Genomic DNA, 18,738 nt, shown 5'->3' with positions numbered 1-18,738 from the left:
AGTCGAATAATTCTGATTATTATTATTTCTGTATATTTACTCTGTTTTCATAATGACATATAGATTCGATGAAGATTTTTTTTTTCTGCCAAGCTACTGCTACACGCCGTTCCAGTAGGTGGCGGTAATGTATCATTATGTTCGTTGCCAACAGCCAATAAACTCGACAATGACTGGAAGAAGAACTCAGAGTAGAAGAAGAACAAGATGGCGGAAAGAGGCTACAGTTTCTCCCTGACCACATTTAGGTAAGATTTGCCAAAACTCTCAAAATTTGAGAATGTTTATATATTTTCAACAAGGAGAATATGTTCTAAATATTGTAACATCTCGAGATCATTTAGATCCGACTTTTCATAGTGAAGAAACATGTTGTTCTCGGGTCCAATGCAGTCGGTGCACAGTCATTGCCGGGTTATAATGTATTGGCTAACGTTACAAATATCAACGTGAGCATGCCTTGGAACAAGTATGGTTCCGACGAAAATCCTTAAATTGCTCAGTTGTTTCATTCATTCATTTATTTATTTATTTCTTTTTATTCCAAACAGAACAAAACTGTACAGTTCAAATTGTAATGTTTTGGATAACCCGTTAGCTTCATTAGCACGGATGATTCAGTTGTTTTTGCTTTCAGTTTCATCTTCGTTTGGAAGTGATTCGTTTTAAGCTTTTATTTGTTTTATTTTTTTATATTAAGGTACTGTTTAATTTGATGGGATGTTAAGTCGTCTCGCAGTCTAATAACGAAGCGTATTTTTCTGATCTCCGCAGCCCTTCGGGTAAACTCGTGCAGATTGAATACGCTTTGGCAGCTGTAGCAGCCGGAGCGCCTTCGGTTGGCATCAAAGGTGAGCAGTCAATTAAGGAGTTAGTAGTTCAGCATAAGTGTCAATGTGGAGTGAATTTAGTGAACAGTCCTCTCTCAAATATTTCTCTATGTCAATAAAGGAAGTCTCGAAAGTTAAAGTTCTAATTGAAATGGTTGTAATTTGATGTCACATTGGTTTCAGTGAAATATGAATGGCAGAGTGTGCAGCCTTAAATATTAATCAGATACTATTGTTAAATATCATCGTTCGAATTGGTTGGATACAATCTTGTGCTGCATCTTGTGAGCAGTCTTTTTTTTTTGTTAAGCTTCAACGTAAAGTTTTATTTGGGCTCGCAGTGGTCCTATAAAATCCTGAAGGGTGCATAAATCTTGAAAAAGAATGATTACATCTGAAATTAATTTCTTTAGAAACCCAGGCTGTTAGCATTATCCTCATTTGCATATTTGATTAAATGAATATGCCTAGAACTCATAAAATAAGGAAATTGGTTACACTATTATTCAATATGGATTTATTTTATTTTCAGCGTCCAATGGAGTTGTTCTTGCAACAGAGAAAAAACAAAAGTCGATCTTGTACGATGAGCAGAGTGTTCATAAAGTGGAGCCCATAACCAAACACATTGGCATGGTGTACAGCGGCATGGGTCCGGACTACAGGTTTGTGTTCTATTTATACACAGAGATAAACAGAACATTAGTACTTTTTCATATTGTTAAGCCAAAAAATTATATGTGATGTCTAGTTTGAATCCAATGAATGTTTTTAGGATCCTGCATGTTATAGTTCTGGACTCCCTAAGATTACCCGTCAAGGTTTTACTACTCCAAATCTAAGATACCTCTACCAAAATACTGAAAGGAACTTTAAAAGCCTGATGTTCTTGAAAATTAAGTAATTGATTATATGGAATCCGCTGTGCCCTAAACCTTGTATTGTTACATTAATTTATTGTTAATATGTATTTACATCGTGTTGGTGAGCAAGGTTTGATGTTTGTATAATTCCCAAAGCTCACGCTCCGATTGAAGAATATGTTGTGTCATTCTCGTAGGGTTTTGGTGCGACGAGCCAGGAAACTGGCACAACAGTACTATCTGGTTTACCAGGAGCCCATTCCCACAGGGCAGCTTGTCCAGAGAGTCGCCTCCGTAATGCAAGAGTACACACAGTCAGGGTGGGTAAACAGAAAACTCTCACAATGCAAACCTTCCCTGTTATGACATCATGCTAAAAAGAACAAAATGAAATCTTGCCATTCAGAAGTTACAGAAATATATTTTTTCCCTCCTCCAGTGGAGTGCGTCCGTTTGGTGTTTCCTTGCTCATAGCTGGCTGGGATGAAGACCACCCCTACCTGTTCCAGTCGGATCCCTCTGTACGTTGGATAACTCCACAAACTTGTCATAAATAATGTATTGTTCTAATAAGTGCACTCCTCAGAAAATCTTAACTGTCAGAACATCCACATCACATTGACTGATCATTTTAATAAGTGCCCTTTATGTGCTACACTAACTGGAAATTCTAAATTCACAGGCTAAAATGGGTGTACATAATTATACTTTTTCTTATTTACTTGTTGTATACATACTGTCTATTTGGCGGTATGAGGCATGTCTAGTCATTATCTCTATGTAGAATGAAAAAAAAATTGTAAGCAGGATGATGTTTATGAATGATTAATTTTGGTTTCTTACTGGCAGGGTGCATACTTTGCATGGAAAGCAACAGCAATGGGAAAGAACTACGTCAATGGAAAAACATTCCTTGAAAAAAGGTAAATATTTTCAATGAATTTTTTTGTTGTTGGAAAAATTAGTGCAATTCTAACAATCTTGCAAAACTAGAGAAATGTTTATTTACTTCTGTCACCATAACACTACAGTGTGTTGTGTATTATCCATAATATATTTATATTTTGCACTTGCTAAGATACGGTTACCAATTCTCATTGCCTCTGGATATGAATAACAAACAAAAACCTTCTTAAAACGATGGTCCTCTTTTTGTTAAAAGCAAATGTCACCATGATCAATTAAATCACAAACACTTAATTTATGGACTAACTGTGCCTCTCAAAATGAGAGATTATATAACTGTTTTAGTTGTGATTTTTTTTGTAGGTGTCTTGCCTAATGTTTACATTCCATCTACTTATTACACTGACACACTAATGAGAGGATTACAAATTTTGGTCTATTCCGCAGATATAACAACGATCTAGAATTAGAAGATGCCATTCACACAGCCATCCTGACACTTAAGGTATGTGGTTTGATGTAAAAAAAAAAAAAAAAAAATCAGTTTCTAATTATGTATTTTTAAGTGTTTTTTTGTTGTCTGTATTCAGCAAACATTGCCCTCTTAATTTTTCAGGAGAGTTTTGAGGGTCAGATGACAGAGGAGAACATTGAAGTGGGAATCTGCAACGAGGCTGGCTTCAAACGACTCACCCCAGCCGAGGTGAAAGACTACCTGGCAGCCATTGCCTAAACACACTGAACGAATGATGAAGGCAGGGCTTCAGGCCACATTTCTCAAAAACTTCATAACTGCGCGGTAGCTAATTGTCTTTTTACACATTTTTGTAAACAGTTATTCAACAGTTTTCTGTTTGGGAACGTTCAAGTGCGCTTGACCTAAACCGCTTCTGTCGAATGGTCAGTTAACTACTGTGCATCTGAAAAGAAATGTGGGCCACGAGGAGTGAAATCTTAGATTGTCTGATGAATCCTCTATTTTCAATTTCGGTCTTTGCTGTTGCAAAGGAAATATTGATTCATTCATTCAACTTGCTGGGGGTGGGACTTTAGTCAACTTCTGTGACCAAAACCTTTATTTTATAGGATCAGTCAACTTTAAACACAAAGAAACAAGTAAAAAATAGAAATAGAAAGGATTCAGGAAGATATCTTTTGATTATGTCACCCCAGTCCAAGTCTCATGTTCAACAGTTTGTTATGTAATGCTAATACAAAAACCTTTTTTCAGTTATAAAAACTTCTGCAGTTTGTATTTTTTTTTTCTTCTGTCTCTTATTCAAATAAAAAAAAAATGGAGAACTAATGCAGACTCTGTTATTTTTGCTATATTGTTTCTTGTACCGGCATACTGATGATTTAATATTCTGAATATATCATTTGTGTACATAATGAGCACGTATGTGTTATTGTTTGCAAAGGGCCAGAGCGGGGTTTAATGTTACGTGGTTATCTGTCATATATGATCCTTTAGCATAAAGACTGCTCATTTAAAGACAAAACACCCCTACAGCACAGTGAAGGAACTGCAATCAGTTTTCAGCAGGAGAAAAGGAGAGATTTTTTGTTGTTGTTGCAATTGTCTTTTAATTGAAAGATTTTCAATCTGTTATGAGCAACGTACTTAAAAATTCAATCACAGGAAAATATATATTATTATTTCAAATAATATTTCAGGAGAAATAAACTTTCGGTCACTATGTGGCCTTTAATCAAATTTTGGCAAATGACAATTGACTGGATTCTGTTGTGGCCCTTTCAGAATTTCAAGATGTCTGGTGAGCTCAAATCTTTACATTATGAAGCCAGCTTTGGTAAAAATAAATAAATAAAAATTTAACCTACGATTAACTTGGATTTGGCAGACAATCAATTTTGGCAGGTATGTAGAAAGCAAAGTAAATGCGATGTAGGGTGCAGACCAGATTTTTTAAAAAAAATAATTCGAATCACTAGGAAAAATGCATGAGTGTTCATTTATTTACTCAAACCTCCCCCTTAAAGCACATTCATGACATTCTAGTTTCCAAAGATGGTGCTAAACAAAGTTCTGTAATTGTCATGCCTGATTTCTCTACAAACTACACTTTGTTATTATGGGTTTAGTTGTGATTTATAACAAACATTAAACTTTATAAGAAGACAAAGACCTTTACTATAATTGTGAACGTACAGGTGTGTGTGTGTGTGTGTGTGTGTGTGTGTGTGTGTGTGTGTGTGTGTGTGTGTGTGTGTGTGTGTGTGAGAGAGAGAGACTATTCAATCCAAAAGAAGGGCAGCTGTCAACGTTTTGGCCCTCCCGCTCAACTGGCTGTACTACTGGCCGGGCGCGCTCCCGGCCCGCGGGCGGCAGAAATCAAATTCTGGCAGACGAGCACTTTTCAGCACGACAGCCCTCCCCCGTCATCCGGTACACCTTTTGAGACTGTCAACATATTCCTCCGCCACTGCTGTGCGTAAAAGTCTTGTTTTGTTGCCCGAGTGATGGCAGCAGTTTTTAATAACACGTGTATTTTTTTTATTTTTTTTACTTTTTGAAAAAATATTTACGTCGCGAGACGTCATGAGCTAGTTTGTTTCGAGATCTATTTTCTCGGGCGCTAGCTTATTTGGTACTAACGTGTGATGACGTTTATGGCGCCAGAAATCAAGGGTTTGCTAAGTTGCGTGCGTATGTCAGCTGGCGCCATCTCGGTTATCCAAGGTATGCTGGCTGCACAGTAAACAGCAGTGCAGAATATTGCCTGATTGACTGTCATTCGAACGATTAAAGGATAGTTTCGAAGCCAAGATGGTAATTCTACGCAGCAGCGGTAACGGTGGGGCCGAAACGGCGGCGACAACCCCGAAGAGAAGGACCATGGATTTGGATTCCAGCTCCGAGTTTGTTTCTTTGCTTCCCGCGCCGCAGAGAAAATCCTCTCGTTTGACCAGGTCTTCAGGAACACTAGATGACAGCGCCAACAGTCCCGAACATGACTTGTCAAACGTGAGCATGTGTCCAAATTAATATTTAACGCATTTTTTAAGGGTGCAAAATAAATGCTCTGCTTGTTTTGCTAGCGAGCTAAGCTAAATTAGCAACCCGGAATGATGAACAGTACATCAAAGCAAGAGTCGCGTGTGAAACAATAAGTCCTGTGCGTCAGCTGTCAAATGTGACGTGTATTTGATAAACTTCTTCTACTTTTAAGCTCTTGTAAAGAATGCAGAATTAAGCACTGACGTAGCACCAGCGTACTAAGTTGTCAGGTACCCCTATGTCCCAGATGAGATGGTGTTTGCCAAACTCGTTGAAGTGTGAATGAATTCTTTAATTAAGTAAGCTTTATCTTTGCGCTGCATGACACATTATTTCATTATTAAAACTGTTAAGTAGATTAATATAGTTTACTTTGGCTGTGGCTATGCAAATTGCTGGTTGGACGAAATTAATCTAGAGACTTTTAATATTAGAACCTTTGCAGAGTTTTCAGGTGTGCTTGTCCTCCCTCTCAAATTCAGTTGTGAAGCTTACTCAGCCACTCAGAATTTAAATCAATTTTGACTTGGTGTGAAGCTGTGATAACTTAAAAAAAAAAAAAGTTCATCTTTTTTGTTCTTGTGGCCTGTTGCCTGTTAATTGTAATGGTTTTGAATGTGCGTCAGGGCCATGGTGATATGAAGCTGGACAAGGGAAGTGGCCTTGATAACTCCCTGAGGACCCGCAGGCAGAGATTTAAGCCTGAAGTCTCTTTTTCTGAAGTGGAACTAAAAACCAGCTCCCCACTAACTGATGTCAGTGGAGGATGCTGCACCAGGTACATTGGGATCTTTCACAACAATATATGAGCAAAACTTTCTATTAGTTCCCCCCAATTTGATGCTTATAAGTGTGGTGTAGTCCCTCTTAAAAAAAATAAAATTGAGTCTCAAGTTTAGAATCAAAAGTGGCAAAATGAGCTTCAGCTTTGAATGTGTCTTTGTTTTCCTCTTAAGGAAATCTTCCAGGTTGCAGAGGGAAGAAAAGGCATCCAATGGCAAGCAGCAAGCAGGTAAAAATCTGCACTGCTACGTTTTACATGGTTACAACGTTTGTGGCACAATCAATGTCAACATGTCAATGTGTTTTCTACTGGCACCTCAGATGTCCCAGACGAAGTAGAGGGCTCGTCCACTCCCAAGAGGAGCCGGTTTGATTTGCAGAGAAGAGACGTGGAGGAGGAGGAGGAGGAGGATCGTTCTGTACGACGGAGTTCCAGAATCACGAGATACAAACTAGACTCCCGTAACCAGTCGGCGCTCTACGACCGTCTTATCACAAAGTGAGTGAGATTTGCCAAAAGAGATTGTCAGCAAAAAATAGATTTTTACTAAGGGGAAATCTTTGATTGTCCGTCAGCACTGCTGAAGCTGTTCTACAAAAGATGGATGACATGCAGAAGATGAGGCGCAGACTGAGGGACAGAGGTGCCAAAGAAGAGGTGATCTAATGTGAAATTAATTATTAGTGTAAAACTGTGGCCTTTTTAAAAGATAAGCCTCAAATGAATTTGCATTTGACCTGGTGTGTTTGAGCAGCTCGGCGTATACACCAGGGGGAGAATAAGCAGATCACTGAGGACAAATGTGGAAAACAAAGACACAGAGGAGAGCCAAGGTGAGACATGAGATTTAATAACCACATTTGATTGCCTGCAAGGAATTGTTTAATGTATTTTAGTGTGGGTTAATTAATATTGTTATATTTCGGGCATTTGTGTGCCCTGTTGTCATTACATGCATACACAGCACTTATAACAGAGTTCTGAAGTTTCCTTTTTCTTTATTCCATCTGCTTTTAATTTTAGAGTTTCACTTTTTAAATCCAGCCCCCGATCATATCACAATGGTTAGACAGCAGAAAGGAGGTGACCAAATTCAGAGTAAGAGAAGTGGGGGGGGAAAAAGAAGAGGGATTGAAACACAGTTGAAGGCTTGGCAGAGAGGAACTCATAAAACTCAAACACCTTGCATTTGTCTCTAAAACAGGAGAGAAGGAGGACAGTGGTGGTGATGATGGTGATGAGGAGGTCGAGGAAGAAGATGGAGAAGACGATGATGATGATGATGATGATGATGATGACGACGACGACGACGACGACGACGAAGAGGAGGAAGACGACGAAGACGGCGAGGAAGGAAACCAGAGACGTTATGACTTTAGGCAGCGCAAGACTGTTGTTCGCTACCAGGCCCCACTGGATGGTATGATGTTCATATTTCTCGCCAAAATGACTCCTGTCATTGCCTTTTTCAGAATTAGATATGTAATTGACACATTTGAACATGGTGACATGCAGAAATTTGATCTGTTGATTCTTCTTCGGTGGGCATTGTTGAATCTGTTTGAGGGAGGCGGGCCTGTCTGAAATGTTCTGAGGCCTTTCCTCCAAAACCTTTTCACACCATGCAGACAGGCACTTGGTGCCTCAATGAATTATGTAATTTGTCATTATTAACCTCAATTGGCCCCTACTTGCGACCACATTTGTGGTGTGGTGACACAAATACAAACAGCAAACAAATAAAATATTAAAGTTACAACATAGAGCGTCGAAGTATTTAAAGAGAAAATTAATAGTGGTGTAATAACAGTCATGTTAGCCTTTGTACTTAAGCATAGACATCTACAAAATGCTCCTGATTTTTTTTGTTGTTGAATTTTTATGATTTTGACTCTTATCTTATATATCCGACTTTAATCTTAACTTTTGGTGTGTGTGTTTCACAATTGTAACTTTTATCTCGTATATATTTTTTGTCTTTCTCTTTCAATGGCAGACATGGCCACAGTGCTGTATAGCTGCCATTATTTATGCCTATTTTCTTATAATTATGTCTTCAATCTCATTCTGTATCTCTTAGTTTAGCTTCTTTTGTTTTCTTTGATGTTTGTAAAAGCTAATATAGCACTACCTCATGTTAAACAGAGCAGGAATGGAAGAGGAGAATGCCTTATGCATGTAATTTGTTCCCATTATGACTGACTGCACATCCATTTTGTACCATATTGTGGCTGGGATGTGATTCAGAGGTGGCTAGGATGTGATTCAGCCCCCCTTTATTCAGCCCCAATGACACACCTGTGTTCTTTTTTTTTTTCTTCTCAGAGCCCAGAGAGCCCAGGAAACGTAGCATGTACTTCAAGGACCACTCCTCTCCAACCAGACGCAGATATCGATTCAGCTCGACGGGTCCCAGGAGTCCCTACAGCAGCAGGAGAACCAACAGGTTAGTGTGACAGCGTTTAGCAAGAGGCCTATAAACCCCATATCTACGTTTAGGGTATTCATTCTCCCGCAGACACCCCTAGCACCTTTTCATTTCAAGAATTTGCTTTACCAAATATGTCATCCACATCACTGGGTGTTTACACCCGTGATGATTCTCAAATTTCTACACCTTTTTATTTTCCTTCTGATTTTCTTCACTCCGCCACCTGGGATAGTTCTGAGAGGTAAGGTCCTACTTCTATTTACTGTGAATCTGTAGTTGGTATTCTTGGGGATTTCAGTTTGTTAACATTCCACCAAAGGGGATTTTATGGCCAGCCCATCTGGAGAGTGAAAAAATCTTTACTGCACTTTGTTTTTCTTTTATTTCACTTTTTCACACTGTAATGCAAAAAAAGAGGAATGGAAATTTGAGAATTAAGCCTTAGCTGTGTGTTTGGATAACATTTCAATGACGTGTCATACTGGTGATGGCGCACTGCTGCACAGTGCTCACTCATCCTGTTTTTTAATTTATATTTACAGTCACTTATAATTTTTAACCTCTCAACTGACTCTGAGTGATTCTGTCCTGCTAGTCGGAGGAGGGAAAAGAAAATAAAGCATAATGTTGTTGGGATTCTTGCCATTACACATACATGGCCTGGCGGTGATGAAGACGCACCTCGAGTTATTAATGCTGCATCTCTTGCCTTTTCCAGACGAAGACACGCCATTCACAACACCGACTCCACCTCGTCATCCTCTGACGATGAACAATTCCAGAGAAGAAGAAATAAAAACAGGAGCAGGTCCGTCAACAGGTGAGAATGACAGTTCCAACTGAAGTACAATCTTCAACCACAAGGAGGGTGGTGCCGTTTTCTCAGTTACTAATATACTGTAATTATAACTAAGAAAAAAAAAATAAAAAATTGTATTATTGCTAGCTTATTTGCCATCAGAAAATGTGTTAGTGATAATTTGCAATGGCAGTCTGCGTGTGTTTTTGGCAGTTGTTAGTAAATGGTATAATTTGAAATCATCATGACAGTTGATAATGAACTTTATCATTTTAAATTCATGTTTACATTTCTGAAGACAGAGTTGCGCATTTGGTCCTAATGTATTCATGGACAAGACTAAAATAGTTCCTCAGAATAAAAATAAACTTCAAACCGGTTAAACAGACAAGGTGACAGTGACTACCAGAGCACATAATTCACATTCAGCATTTCTTGATTTCAATAGTGAAACTGTGAAATCTGTCAATGTGTGAGTCAAATTATACTTGAAAATGATAATCCTGTGTCTCACTTGAATCCTTACTAAGGACACTTTGTCCCCTGACCTCACTTGGGCAAGTGATCAAGTAAGCTAACTTTTTCCTCTACGTGTTTTGCAGATGTCTGCCGATGAACCTAATAAAAGACGACCTACTTGGGATTCACAAAGACAGGATGAAGATTGGTGCCAGCCTTGCTGATGTAGATCCCATGCACATAGACAAAACAGTAAGACGGCAGCAATGAAGCCAATGTTTTCTCAAGTGCATTGCGACAGGAATATAATGAGTAAACGGTGCACATGTAACGCACTCAGGTGGGCTTTGAAAGCGTCGGAGGTTTGAGCAGACACATCTCAGCGCTGAAGGAGATGGTGGTCTTCCCTCTGCTCTACCCAGAAGTCTTTGAGAGGTTCAAGATTCAGCCTCCCAGGTAAACATGACGGTGGAATTCTCGCATGTGTGAACTTCCCGAGTTATTGTTCTCCCATCTAACTTGAAGTCTTTGCCGTTGACGTTCTCCCGTCCTCAGGGGCTGTTTGTTTTATGGTCCTCCTGGCACGGGGAAAACTCTAGTCGCCAGAGCGCTGGCCAACGAATGCAGTCAGGGGGAAAGAAAAGTGTCGTTCTTCATGAGGAAGGGGGCCGACTGCCTCAGCAAGTGGGTGGGAGAATCAGAGAGGCAGCTTCGACTCCTTTTTGATCAGGTAAAATGAGCTTCTTTTAGTCATTACGAGCATTTTTCTCATTTCCTGTAAGCCTGAAAAGATTGATTTTTGTTCTGAGATGCAAATGAACACTTCAGTTCTGACTGAATAACTTCAAATCATATTTGCACTTCATCAGAAACAGCTTGTTTTGTATTATTTTGGTTCAAGGCATACCAGATGCGTCCATCCATTATTTTCTTTGATGAAATCGATGGTTTGGCTCCAGTCAGGTCCAGTCGGCAGGATCAGATCCACAGGTGAGCAGCACTCTTCTTTTAGAACAGCTAGGCTACTGAGACATAAAGGGCATCTATTTTCATGCCACTATCAAGTTCATCTCATGGCTCATTGTTAAAGTTTCACCTCTCACAAGTGTGTTTCAGGGAGATAAATTAAATACAGCAACATCTAATTATCCGCTTTATTCAATTTGTGCTGTGTAGAACTCGCATAAATGTAGATTTTAATTATTAGAATGGGCTGACTATTCTTTGGAAACATAATCCAAATGGGAAATGGAAAAGATCATTAAAATCTTTTTTGTTGTGTGTCTGCAGTTCCATAGTGTCAACCCTCCTGGCTCTTATGGATGGATTAGATGCTCGAGGAGAGGTGGTCGTGATCGGAGCCACAAACAGACTGGACTCCATTGACCCAGCTCTGAGAAGACCTGGCCGCTTCGACCGAGAGTTCCTCTTCGGCCTGCCAGATAGAAAGGTGCGAAAATACTGACGCTCCTTGTTGCTTTTCTGAATTAATCGGACACGTACTGTTAAAATTTTAAATCCTGTGATTTTACTTAACGGCAGGCAAGAATGGACATTCTTTTGATTCACACCAAACAGTGGACTCCGCCACCTTCTGAATCCTTTCTGGAAGAACTGGCTGACAAGTGTGTTGGTACGTTTGTGTGAAACACCACACTGCACCGCGCCGTCCTTGTGGTTGCCATCGTAATGGCATTTAACAGTAGAGGTCCTAGCGGTAGCAGACATGGCCCTACTTGTCAAGCTGACTTGCACCATGTATGTTTGAATATCCCAATCTCCATCTGTCCTCTCAGGTTACTGCGGTGCCGACATTAAAGCCGTGTGTTCAGAAGCTGCCCTCTGTGCACTGCGGCGCCGCTACCCCCAGATCTACTCCTCGTCGCAGAAACTCGTCCTCGACGTCGACTCTATCGCCATCACCAGCAAAGACTTCATGTCGGCCATGTTGAAGATGGTGCCCGCTTCTCAGAGGTGCAGCCAGTGAACCTGTCTTTTTTTTTTTTTTTTTTTTTTTAACCCTTTGCGAGCTGCCTTCATTTCCAATGCCTTGTTCTCATCAACGAATCAACATCGACCCGTTTTTGATCCTCAGGGCCGTTGTGTCGCCAGCTAAGGCGCTGATACCTGCCATTCGGCCCCTGTTGAGTGCAGTGCTGCAGAGCATCCTTCACGTGGTCAGCAAAGTCTTCCCACATGCAGAACAGGGCTTGAGAAAAAAGACAGAAGAAGGTTCAGTATTGCCTCTCCTTTACGTATCGTCATTTTGTCATATGATGAAGTCTCTAAGCTTTTGATCTCTTTTGCAGCCCCCAAATTGACAAGAAAATGTGCGTAAAAGCAGGTGCAATTTATGAAATGAATAGAGAAGTGCCCTGGTGTGTGCCAGAGTATTTTCAGTGACTATTTGACATGTTTAGTGCAGAACCTTGATAGAAACACCCAGGTTTTTCCATTCAGGATGGCTACTGTGCTTTGGGCCCTTTGTGGGGTAAAAAGCAAACGTTGATTAACTGCTAATCTGCATTTTTTCAGGGATCAGGTTTAACTTCTGCATTGTGTGCTTTTGTATTTCCAGATGGGGATTTTGGAATGTCTGAGGATGAGCTCATGTTCAGTGAGGATGAGGATGTGGAAGGCCTCTCTTCGGGACGAGACCCTCAATCCCAACTCCCGACACCTGCTGCTGCTGATAAACTCCTCCACCTCAACAGGTTGGCTGGCCACTAAAACCTTTGCCATTATTGTTGTCTGTTCCTATACAAACAGGGTCATGTTTTGCTTTATTGTCAGTCATAATTGTGTGTATGTGGTTTGAAATGGCAGGGTCAGGTTTTATGTGGAAAAATGAAGCTGATATTTGAAAAATGTTTCCTTTTCTTGACCAATCAGGCAAAAAATTTTTTAGGTGTGATCTGAGTACCTCTTTATTTCAGTCTGTTGTCTTCCAGATAATGACTTAGTTGTTTATTTTTTGAAAGAAAACTACACTCTAAATAAACGCTTAACAAGAATGACAATATTCCTACGACATTACTCATCACCTTGTCCCTGTTCCACGTGTAGGAGTGTGCTGAGCCAGCCGACCTCCTACCGACCTCGGCTTCTTTTGGAAGGTCGAGCGGGCTCGGGTCAGAGCTCCCACCTGGCTCCTGCGGTCCTGCACACTCTGGAGAAGTTCACCGTGTACACACTAGACATGGCGGTGCTGTTTGGAACCAGTGCAACTGCTCCGGAAGAGACCTGTGCTCAGGTTAGATAAAATACCAAAGACATATTTATGCATACAATTACATAAATACTAACTGACAGACAGCAATTGGTCATATTCCTTTGAATTTAAATCATCGCAGCCTTGTCAAATTCAGTGTGTCCTCTGTGATGGACGTCACTGGCCAAAATGGCTGCCACAGAGAATGTAGTTCATGGGCCCCGCCTCTTCTACAGCAGGAAGTGGGGATAAATATGTACTACAGACAGACATTTAAGTATTTTCTCATATGTTGTAGAACATACATGCTGTCAAATTCAAAAAATCAGCAATAATGGTGTATATTTATGACTCTCTATCAAGTTAGTCAGCACTCATGACTCATTTATTTGTTGTGTTTCAGATCTTTGTTGAGGCAAAGCGGACCTCTCCGAGTATCATTTACATCCCTTCCATCGGACTGTGGTGGGAAACTGTTGGTCCTGCCTTACGAGCCACCTTCCTCAGCCTGCTGAGCTCCATCCCTGCCTTCGCTCCCATTTTCCTCCTGGCCACATGCAGCTTTGAATACAGGGATCTCAGTGCTGAGGTACAGAAAAGAATGGGCCACCGTTCACACTCTACAACGAGAGAAACATTTATTTTCGATGGTTCAGGTTTTTTTCTTCAAATGAATGAACATGATTCGAACACTTTCTCTTCTGATCTGTCTTTCTCAGGTTCAGGAGTTGTTTCAGGCGGCACATGGCGAGGTTTTCAATATCCAACCCCCCTCCAGCATGGAGAGAAGAAACTTTTTTGAGGATCTGATCATCAACCAGGCTTCCAAAGCCCCGGCGTCCAAAAAGAAAGCTGGTAAGAAAAAAATAAAATAAAATAAATCGTGATGAAGTAAAACTATATGCTACTTACTGATTGGCAAAAGCACAAATTAGAATTTTGCACATTTACCACGCTAGTGATGCAACTTAAAGATATAATAAACACCATGTGATTATGTCCACTTTCTCGGAAACATTCCATAAAAAACCCTAGTAGAGTGTATTGTTGAAAAAACTGACGGCTAAATGACCTAAACTCACTGTATATTAATCGAAATTTACCCTGAAGCAATCATGTTGATAAGAATGGTTTAAAATAGTGATATTTGTGTGAAATTTTATGAAGTCCGCTCTTCTCCTCTCTTCAGTGCTCATTGCCTCGGAGGTGCTGCCCGTTGCCCCTCCCCCTCCCCCTCGGCAGCTGACTGAAGAGGAGGCCAAGCGATTGGAGGAGCAGGAGGAAGATACCCTCAGAGAGCTCCGCCTCTTCTTGCGGGACGTCACAACCCGCCTGTCGACAGATAAACGCTTCAAGGCTTTTACGAAGCCTGTCGACCTAGAAGAGGTACTTTATTCTGTATTGACATCAGATTTTTACCATTTCCTAGATGTACCTACTGTGTTTTATGCATGTGCTCTTTGCACTGTGTTTTAGGTAGCAGATTATGCCGACGTTATCAAGAAGCCTATGGACTTGTCAACAGTTCTCTCCAAGATTGACCTCCACCAATATAGGACGGTCAAAGAGTTCCTGGAAGACACGGATCTCATCTCGCAGAATGCTCTTGAGTACAACCCAGACAGGGACCCCTCAGGTAAAACTGATGAGGATGATACAGAAGTTTTACCATGGAAACTGTGACCGTACTTAGAAGTGCATGTGTGTATTGTCTCCAGACCGTCAGATCCGCCACAGAGCGTGCGCTCTGAAGGACACTGTCCATGCCATCATCAGAGATGAACTGGATGAAGACTTTGAGAAGATCTGCGAGGAGATCAAAGAATCTCGCAGTAAGAGAGGTGAAGATGAGTATTTATAACTGCGCCGGTTTGAAAGACAATTTGAGGACTTAGGTCTTCTTTCTGAGACGAGTAGCTCTTCACCAGTTTTAGAAGTCGTTGATGCTGCTGAATCAAAAAATATACTTGTATTACTAATTGTATTACTGTCATGGCTCATGGGTTTTCGTTCAACGAGATTTTTATCTGCGGTGAGGCTATGATATGACTGTGTGAAATATTTTGAATGTAATAGAGGAAGTGGATACTTGTCATCACAATTTTTAAATTAATTATAGTTACTTTGTGTTTTCTGATTTTAAACTTCAGCAAATTTGCTGTGATGCAACTGTTGACCGGTGCAACGTTTAACTGGAAAAGCAAGACTTTGTGGAATGTCATGACATATTTTCCTTTAATGCAGCTCTGAGATTATCTGAGGTTTATATCTGAGAATGTCCTCGTTTCATTTCAGGTTGCGCCACAGTCAAGTTTGCTCCTTCCTTCTACCATGTCCTTCCCAAAACGAAAGCACCAAAAACCACTGCTGAGGCCAAGGTCACTGAGTGCACCCCGCAGAAAGAGGGCACTGGAGCTGTTGCTGCTGTCAGTCTCACTAAAAGTGCCCCTGCAGTTACTGTACCTAAGAACACAGGTAATAACTGCCTGAAATGACCAAATGTTTCCTTTTCGAGTGAGGAAAAACAAGTAATTTTTGTTTCCCCCCCAGCTTACAAAAGGAAGAGGAGGAGAAATCGGTGGTCCAGTGGGTTCATTACAAAGAAGAAATACACCTCGTCGCCTCACACATCCAGGGACGAGTCACTCCTGGCGTCAGACGAGGATAACGGGGACGATGAGGACGCCGAAAAGGAAGGGGGAGCGTCGCGCAACAATTATGCGGGGAAAAACGGCGAGTCAGTTCCACGCCAGCTTGAACAGCAAGAACAGTCGGAGGAAAACAAAGCTGCAAATGAGAAAAGTGAAAGCGAGCCGGCAAACATCAATAAAGACAGGGAGGTAGAGGGAGACACCCAGGAACCAAGCAACACAGAGAAAAGTGATGGAACGAGCAGCCAGAAGCAGAACAAGCTCGACAACAACGAGGCCTCGATGGAGGAGGCCCAGCAGAACGGCCAGGCTGAGCCGGCAGAGGTGGCAGCAGCAGAGGCGACGACCGCTGGGACTTCGAAAGGGGCCAAAAGAGACGATGGGGGCAAAGGTTGGGGGCCATCTCAACGCTTATACTGTGATTGTTAACAGGCACTATAGATTCAAACACAACGGTCACATCGTTGCAGATAAAGTATCCGTGTTTTTTAGTGAATTAAGAAGCACTTGTTTACAGGAGGAAGCGGGTCTTGAAAATGGATGGATGTATTTTATTGTAACAATCTTATTTCAGAGCGGAACGCGAGGTGCATGACCCGGGCGCTGAAGAACGCTGTGATGCAGCAGCAGGTTTTCCACACAGAGAAAGCCCTGCAGATCTTGGATCAGGAGGCCGCTCCTCTCGTGGTTGACAGAGACAAATTAAAGGTGCGTGTCTAATTATAAGGTAGTATTGACTTTCCTGCTTCTGGACTCATGGCATGCAGTTTTATTTAATAACTTTAGTGTATTTTCTTATTGCTATACCCTTTGCCTTTATTCCTCAAAGGCGTTTCACCACTATAAAGATGAATGTCTATTGAAATTGGGTCACCAACATCGTACAAAATCCTGAAAGGTGTGCTTGCTATTCCTCAGGTGCTACTGGACAGAGTGGTGGCCAAGACTGAAGGCTATGAAGTCCGTCAGCTGGAGAAACTTTACGCTTTGCTCTGCCAGAGCATCTACAGGCACAGACGAGACTACAACAAAACTGCACTTATCCAGGTTGGCACTCCACTGTACTAGTGAGACAATTTAGGCTCAATCTTATTTGCTCCTTCGTCTCTCCTACTGGGCTCGTCCCCTCTATTTTACACATTGGCATTTAGATTAAAGGGTGTAAACATTCTTGTATAGGTTAAATACTGAGGTGAGGTGAAGTGCCGGGGCCAAATAGTTCTTGGAAGGCAGACAAGGGGCAGTCAAAAAATGTCTTTTGAATCTTGCTATGGTGAACAAATGCAAATACGTTTTAGTTAAACCATTTAAATTACAACAAGCATTGTGTTGTGTTGAGTTCAGTGTCGTGCGATTGGAATACAGTTCTTCTCCTCACAGAATCCATAAAATGAAGCACAGATCAGGAAGCTGTTAAACTAAAATTAGTGTATTAATGTTAGGTTCCTTTGATGTTTAATTTGTTTATTCCATAATTTAGAAAGGGAATTTTCAGGACCATGAATTGGCATGTCACAGAAGGATGCTTATTGCCCATTCAAGCTACATATAGTCACTGCTAAGGGTGGCATATTCAATTTTCTGCTCTAAAACAAAGGCTGTTTATAATGAAACTTGCTCCAGAAGAAGTGTCCCCTATTTACAGCATCAGATTTCAACAACTACTCCTTGTGACTCAGTGCCAGAGGGTAGGGAGAGGAGTCGGGGTAAAATGAGATTGAGTCTTAGTCTTTCTTTGTCATCAATCATTGAACGCTGATGATATTTCATTTAGTTGTATTATCTCTCGTTCCTTCGTTTGCTATGGTGATATCTATGTTAAACCGATGTATGTAACGTTTAATCAACAAACTGCCTTAACCCTATATTGTTGCTAATCTATCCTTTTTCTGTCACTTAATTAGGAGTTGGAGCAAGAGATCGGTGACTTCTGATGACACCTCAGCTGCAAGAATTGGGATTTTTTTTTTTTTTTTTTTTTTTTTAAATAGTATTGATAATAATAATGATAACAACAATAAATTACTGTAATCATCCAAGCATTTTTTAAAAAAAAAAAAAAAATATATATATACAAACACTATTTTCATGTGAACTAAACATTTTTGTGATTCAGCAAAATCTTTGTACTTATTTTCATATTAAATTAAATGACCCGTTTTCTGTATATAGCATAGAGTGCCTCGTCATGCATCATACTAGCGCTTGGCTGCCCTGGACTTTGCCTCAACATTTGGAATCAATTTTCTGTTAGATGAAAGATTCCTAATAATTTTCTCACGAACTTGTAGGTTTGGTCAGCTAAAAAGAATGAATAAATATAAAACTGAAATGATTTTGTAAAATTAAAATCGTACGTTATTTACATTGTGTAACCTCTAGCCTAGTTCATGCTTCAACCTGTTATATAACCTAAGGCAGTATTCTCATGATAATTTTAATAGAACTCTTGCCGTTTGACTTGCTTACAGAATATAAATATATTCATTACTTAATACCTTCGGTTTATTGTGTAAAGATATATAGTTTAAGATACTTTCATTTTCACGTTTTTAACGGTGTAATCGATATATATATATACACGTATTGCTTAGCATACGCGGTAGGTTGAGTTTTACGGTGACTTTACGTTGCGGATGTCACAGTTGAATGGCTAAGTAGGGCAGGGAAAGCCTGATTGGCAACAAAAACAAACCGCCAGCGATCTTTTGCTATGTCAGTGCTGTCCTCAAGTAACTTCATATCGCCAGCTCAGGTCACGTAAGGACATGCTGGCAGGCTG

The 18,738-nt window shown here is 40.5% G+C and overlaps 2 protein-coding genes and 1 non-coding gene across 3 annotated transcripts; all 3 read left to right on the top strand.

The window, feature by feature from the left end:
• Window positions 1-91: 91 nt before the first annotated feature.
• On the top strand, window positions 92-3,905 carry psma2a (proteasome 20S subunit alpha 2a). Its single transcript, XM_076012904.1, has 8 exons — window positions 92-248; window positions 775-851; window positions 1,363-1,495; window positions 1,891-2,013; window positions 2,133-2,214; window positions 2,543-2,616; window positions 3,047-3,104; window positions 3,216-3,905. The coding sequence occupies exons 1-8, from the start codon at window positions 208-210 to the stop codon at window positions 3,330-3,332; spliced, it is 705 nt and encodes a 234-aa protein (XP_075869019.1). The 5' UTR covers window positions 92-207; the 3' UTR covers window positions 3,333-3,905.
• Window positions 3,906-5,100: 1,195 nt separating this feature from the next.
• On the top strand, window positions 5,101-18,128 carry atad2 (ATPase family AAA domain containing 2). Its single transcript, XM_076012889.1, has 29 exons — window positions 5,101-5,588; window positions 6,248-6,399; window positions 6,578-6,633; window positions 6,726-6,903; window positions 6,981-7,062; window positions 7,160-7,238; window positions 7,610-7,825; window positions 8,731-8,851; window positions 9,555-9,656; window positions 10,238-10,346; window positions 10,435-10,550; window positions 10,650-10,824; window positions 10,996-11,084; window positions 11,385-11,544; window positions 11,637-11,727; window positions 11,891-12,068; window positions 12,190-12,326; window positions 12,673-12,808; window positions 13,161-13,347; window positions 13,709-13,894; window positions 14,025-14,160; window positions 14,495-14,691; window positions 14,782-14,941; window positions 15,024-15,146; window positions 15,601-15,780; window positions 15,856-16,347; window positions 16,531-16,664; window positions 16,875-17,003; window positions 17,861-18,128. Exons 1-29 carry the CDS (start codon window positions 5,391-5,393, stop codon window positions 17,888-17,890), a joined length of 4,329 nt encoding a protein of 1,442 aa, XP_075869004.1. The 5' UTR covers window positions 5,101-5,390; the 3' UTR covers window positions 17,891-18,128.
• LOC142879605 (small nucleolar RNA SNORA5) lies at window positions 13,443-13,576 on the top strand. The gene has a single exon (XR_012925326.1). It is a non-coding gene; the product is annotated as a small nucleolar RNA SNORA5 (small nucleolar RNA).
• Window positions 18,129-18,738: the final 610 nt, after the last annotated feature.

Source organism: Nelusetta ayraudi, unplaced genomic scaffold (genome assembly GCF_046127955.1).
Source record: "Nelusetta ayraudi isolate G7.1 ecotype Tasmania unplaced genomic scaffold, CSIRO-AGI_Nayr_v1 ptg000136l, whole genome shotgun sequence".
In the NCBI taxonomy this organism is placed as follows: Eukaryota; Metazoa; Chordata; class Actinopteri; order Tetraodontiformes; family Monacanthidae; genus Nelusetta; species Nelusetta ayraudi.
This window is presented reverse-complemented; position numbering and strand designations above follow the sequence as displayed.

Coding starts and splice junctions, on each gene's coding strand:
- atad2 (XM_076012889.1), top strand. CDS start 5,391: ATGGTAATTCTACGCAGCAGCGGTAACGGTGGGGCCGAAACGGCGGCG. Junction 14,692..14,781: donor AGCCTGTCGACCTAGAAGAG/GTACTTTATTCT, acceptor ACTGTGTTTTAG/GTAGCAGATTATGCCGACGT. Junction 16,348..16,530: donor AAGAGACGATGGGGGCAAAG/GTTGGGGGCCAT, acceptor ATCTTATTTCAG/AGCGGAACGCGAGGTGCATG.
- psma2a (XM_076012904.1), top strand. CDS start 208: ATGGCGGAAAGAGGCTACAGTTTCTCCCTGACCACATTTAG. Junction 2,014..2,132: donor CAAGAGTACACACAGTCAGG/GTGGGTAAACAG, acceptor TCCCTCCTCCAG/TGGAGTGCGTCCGTTTGGTG. Junction 3,105..3,215: donor CAGCCATCCTGACACTTAAG/GTATGTGGTTTG, acceptor TTAATTTTTCAG/GAGAGTTTTGAGGGTCAGAT.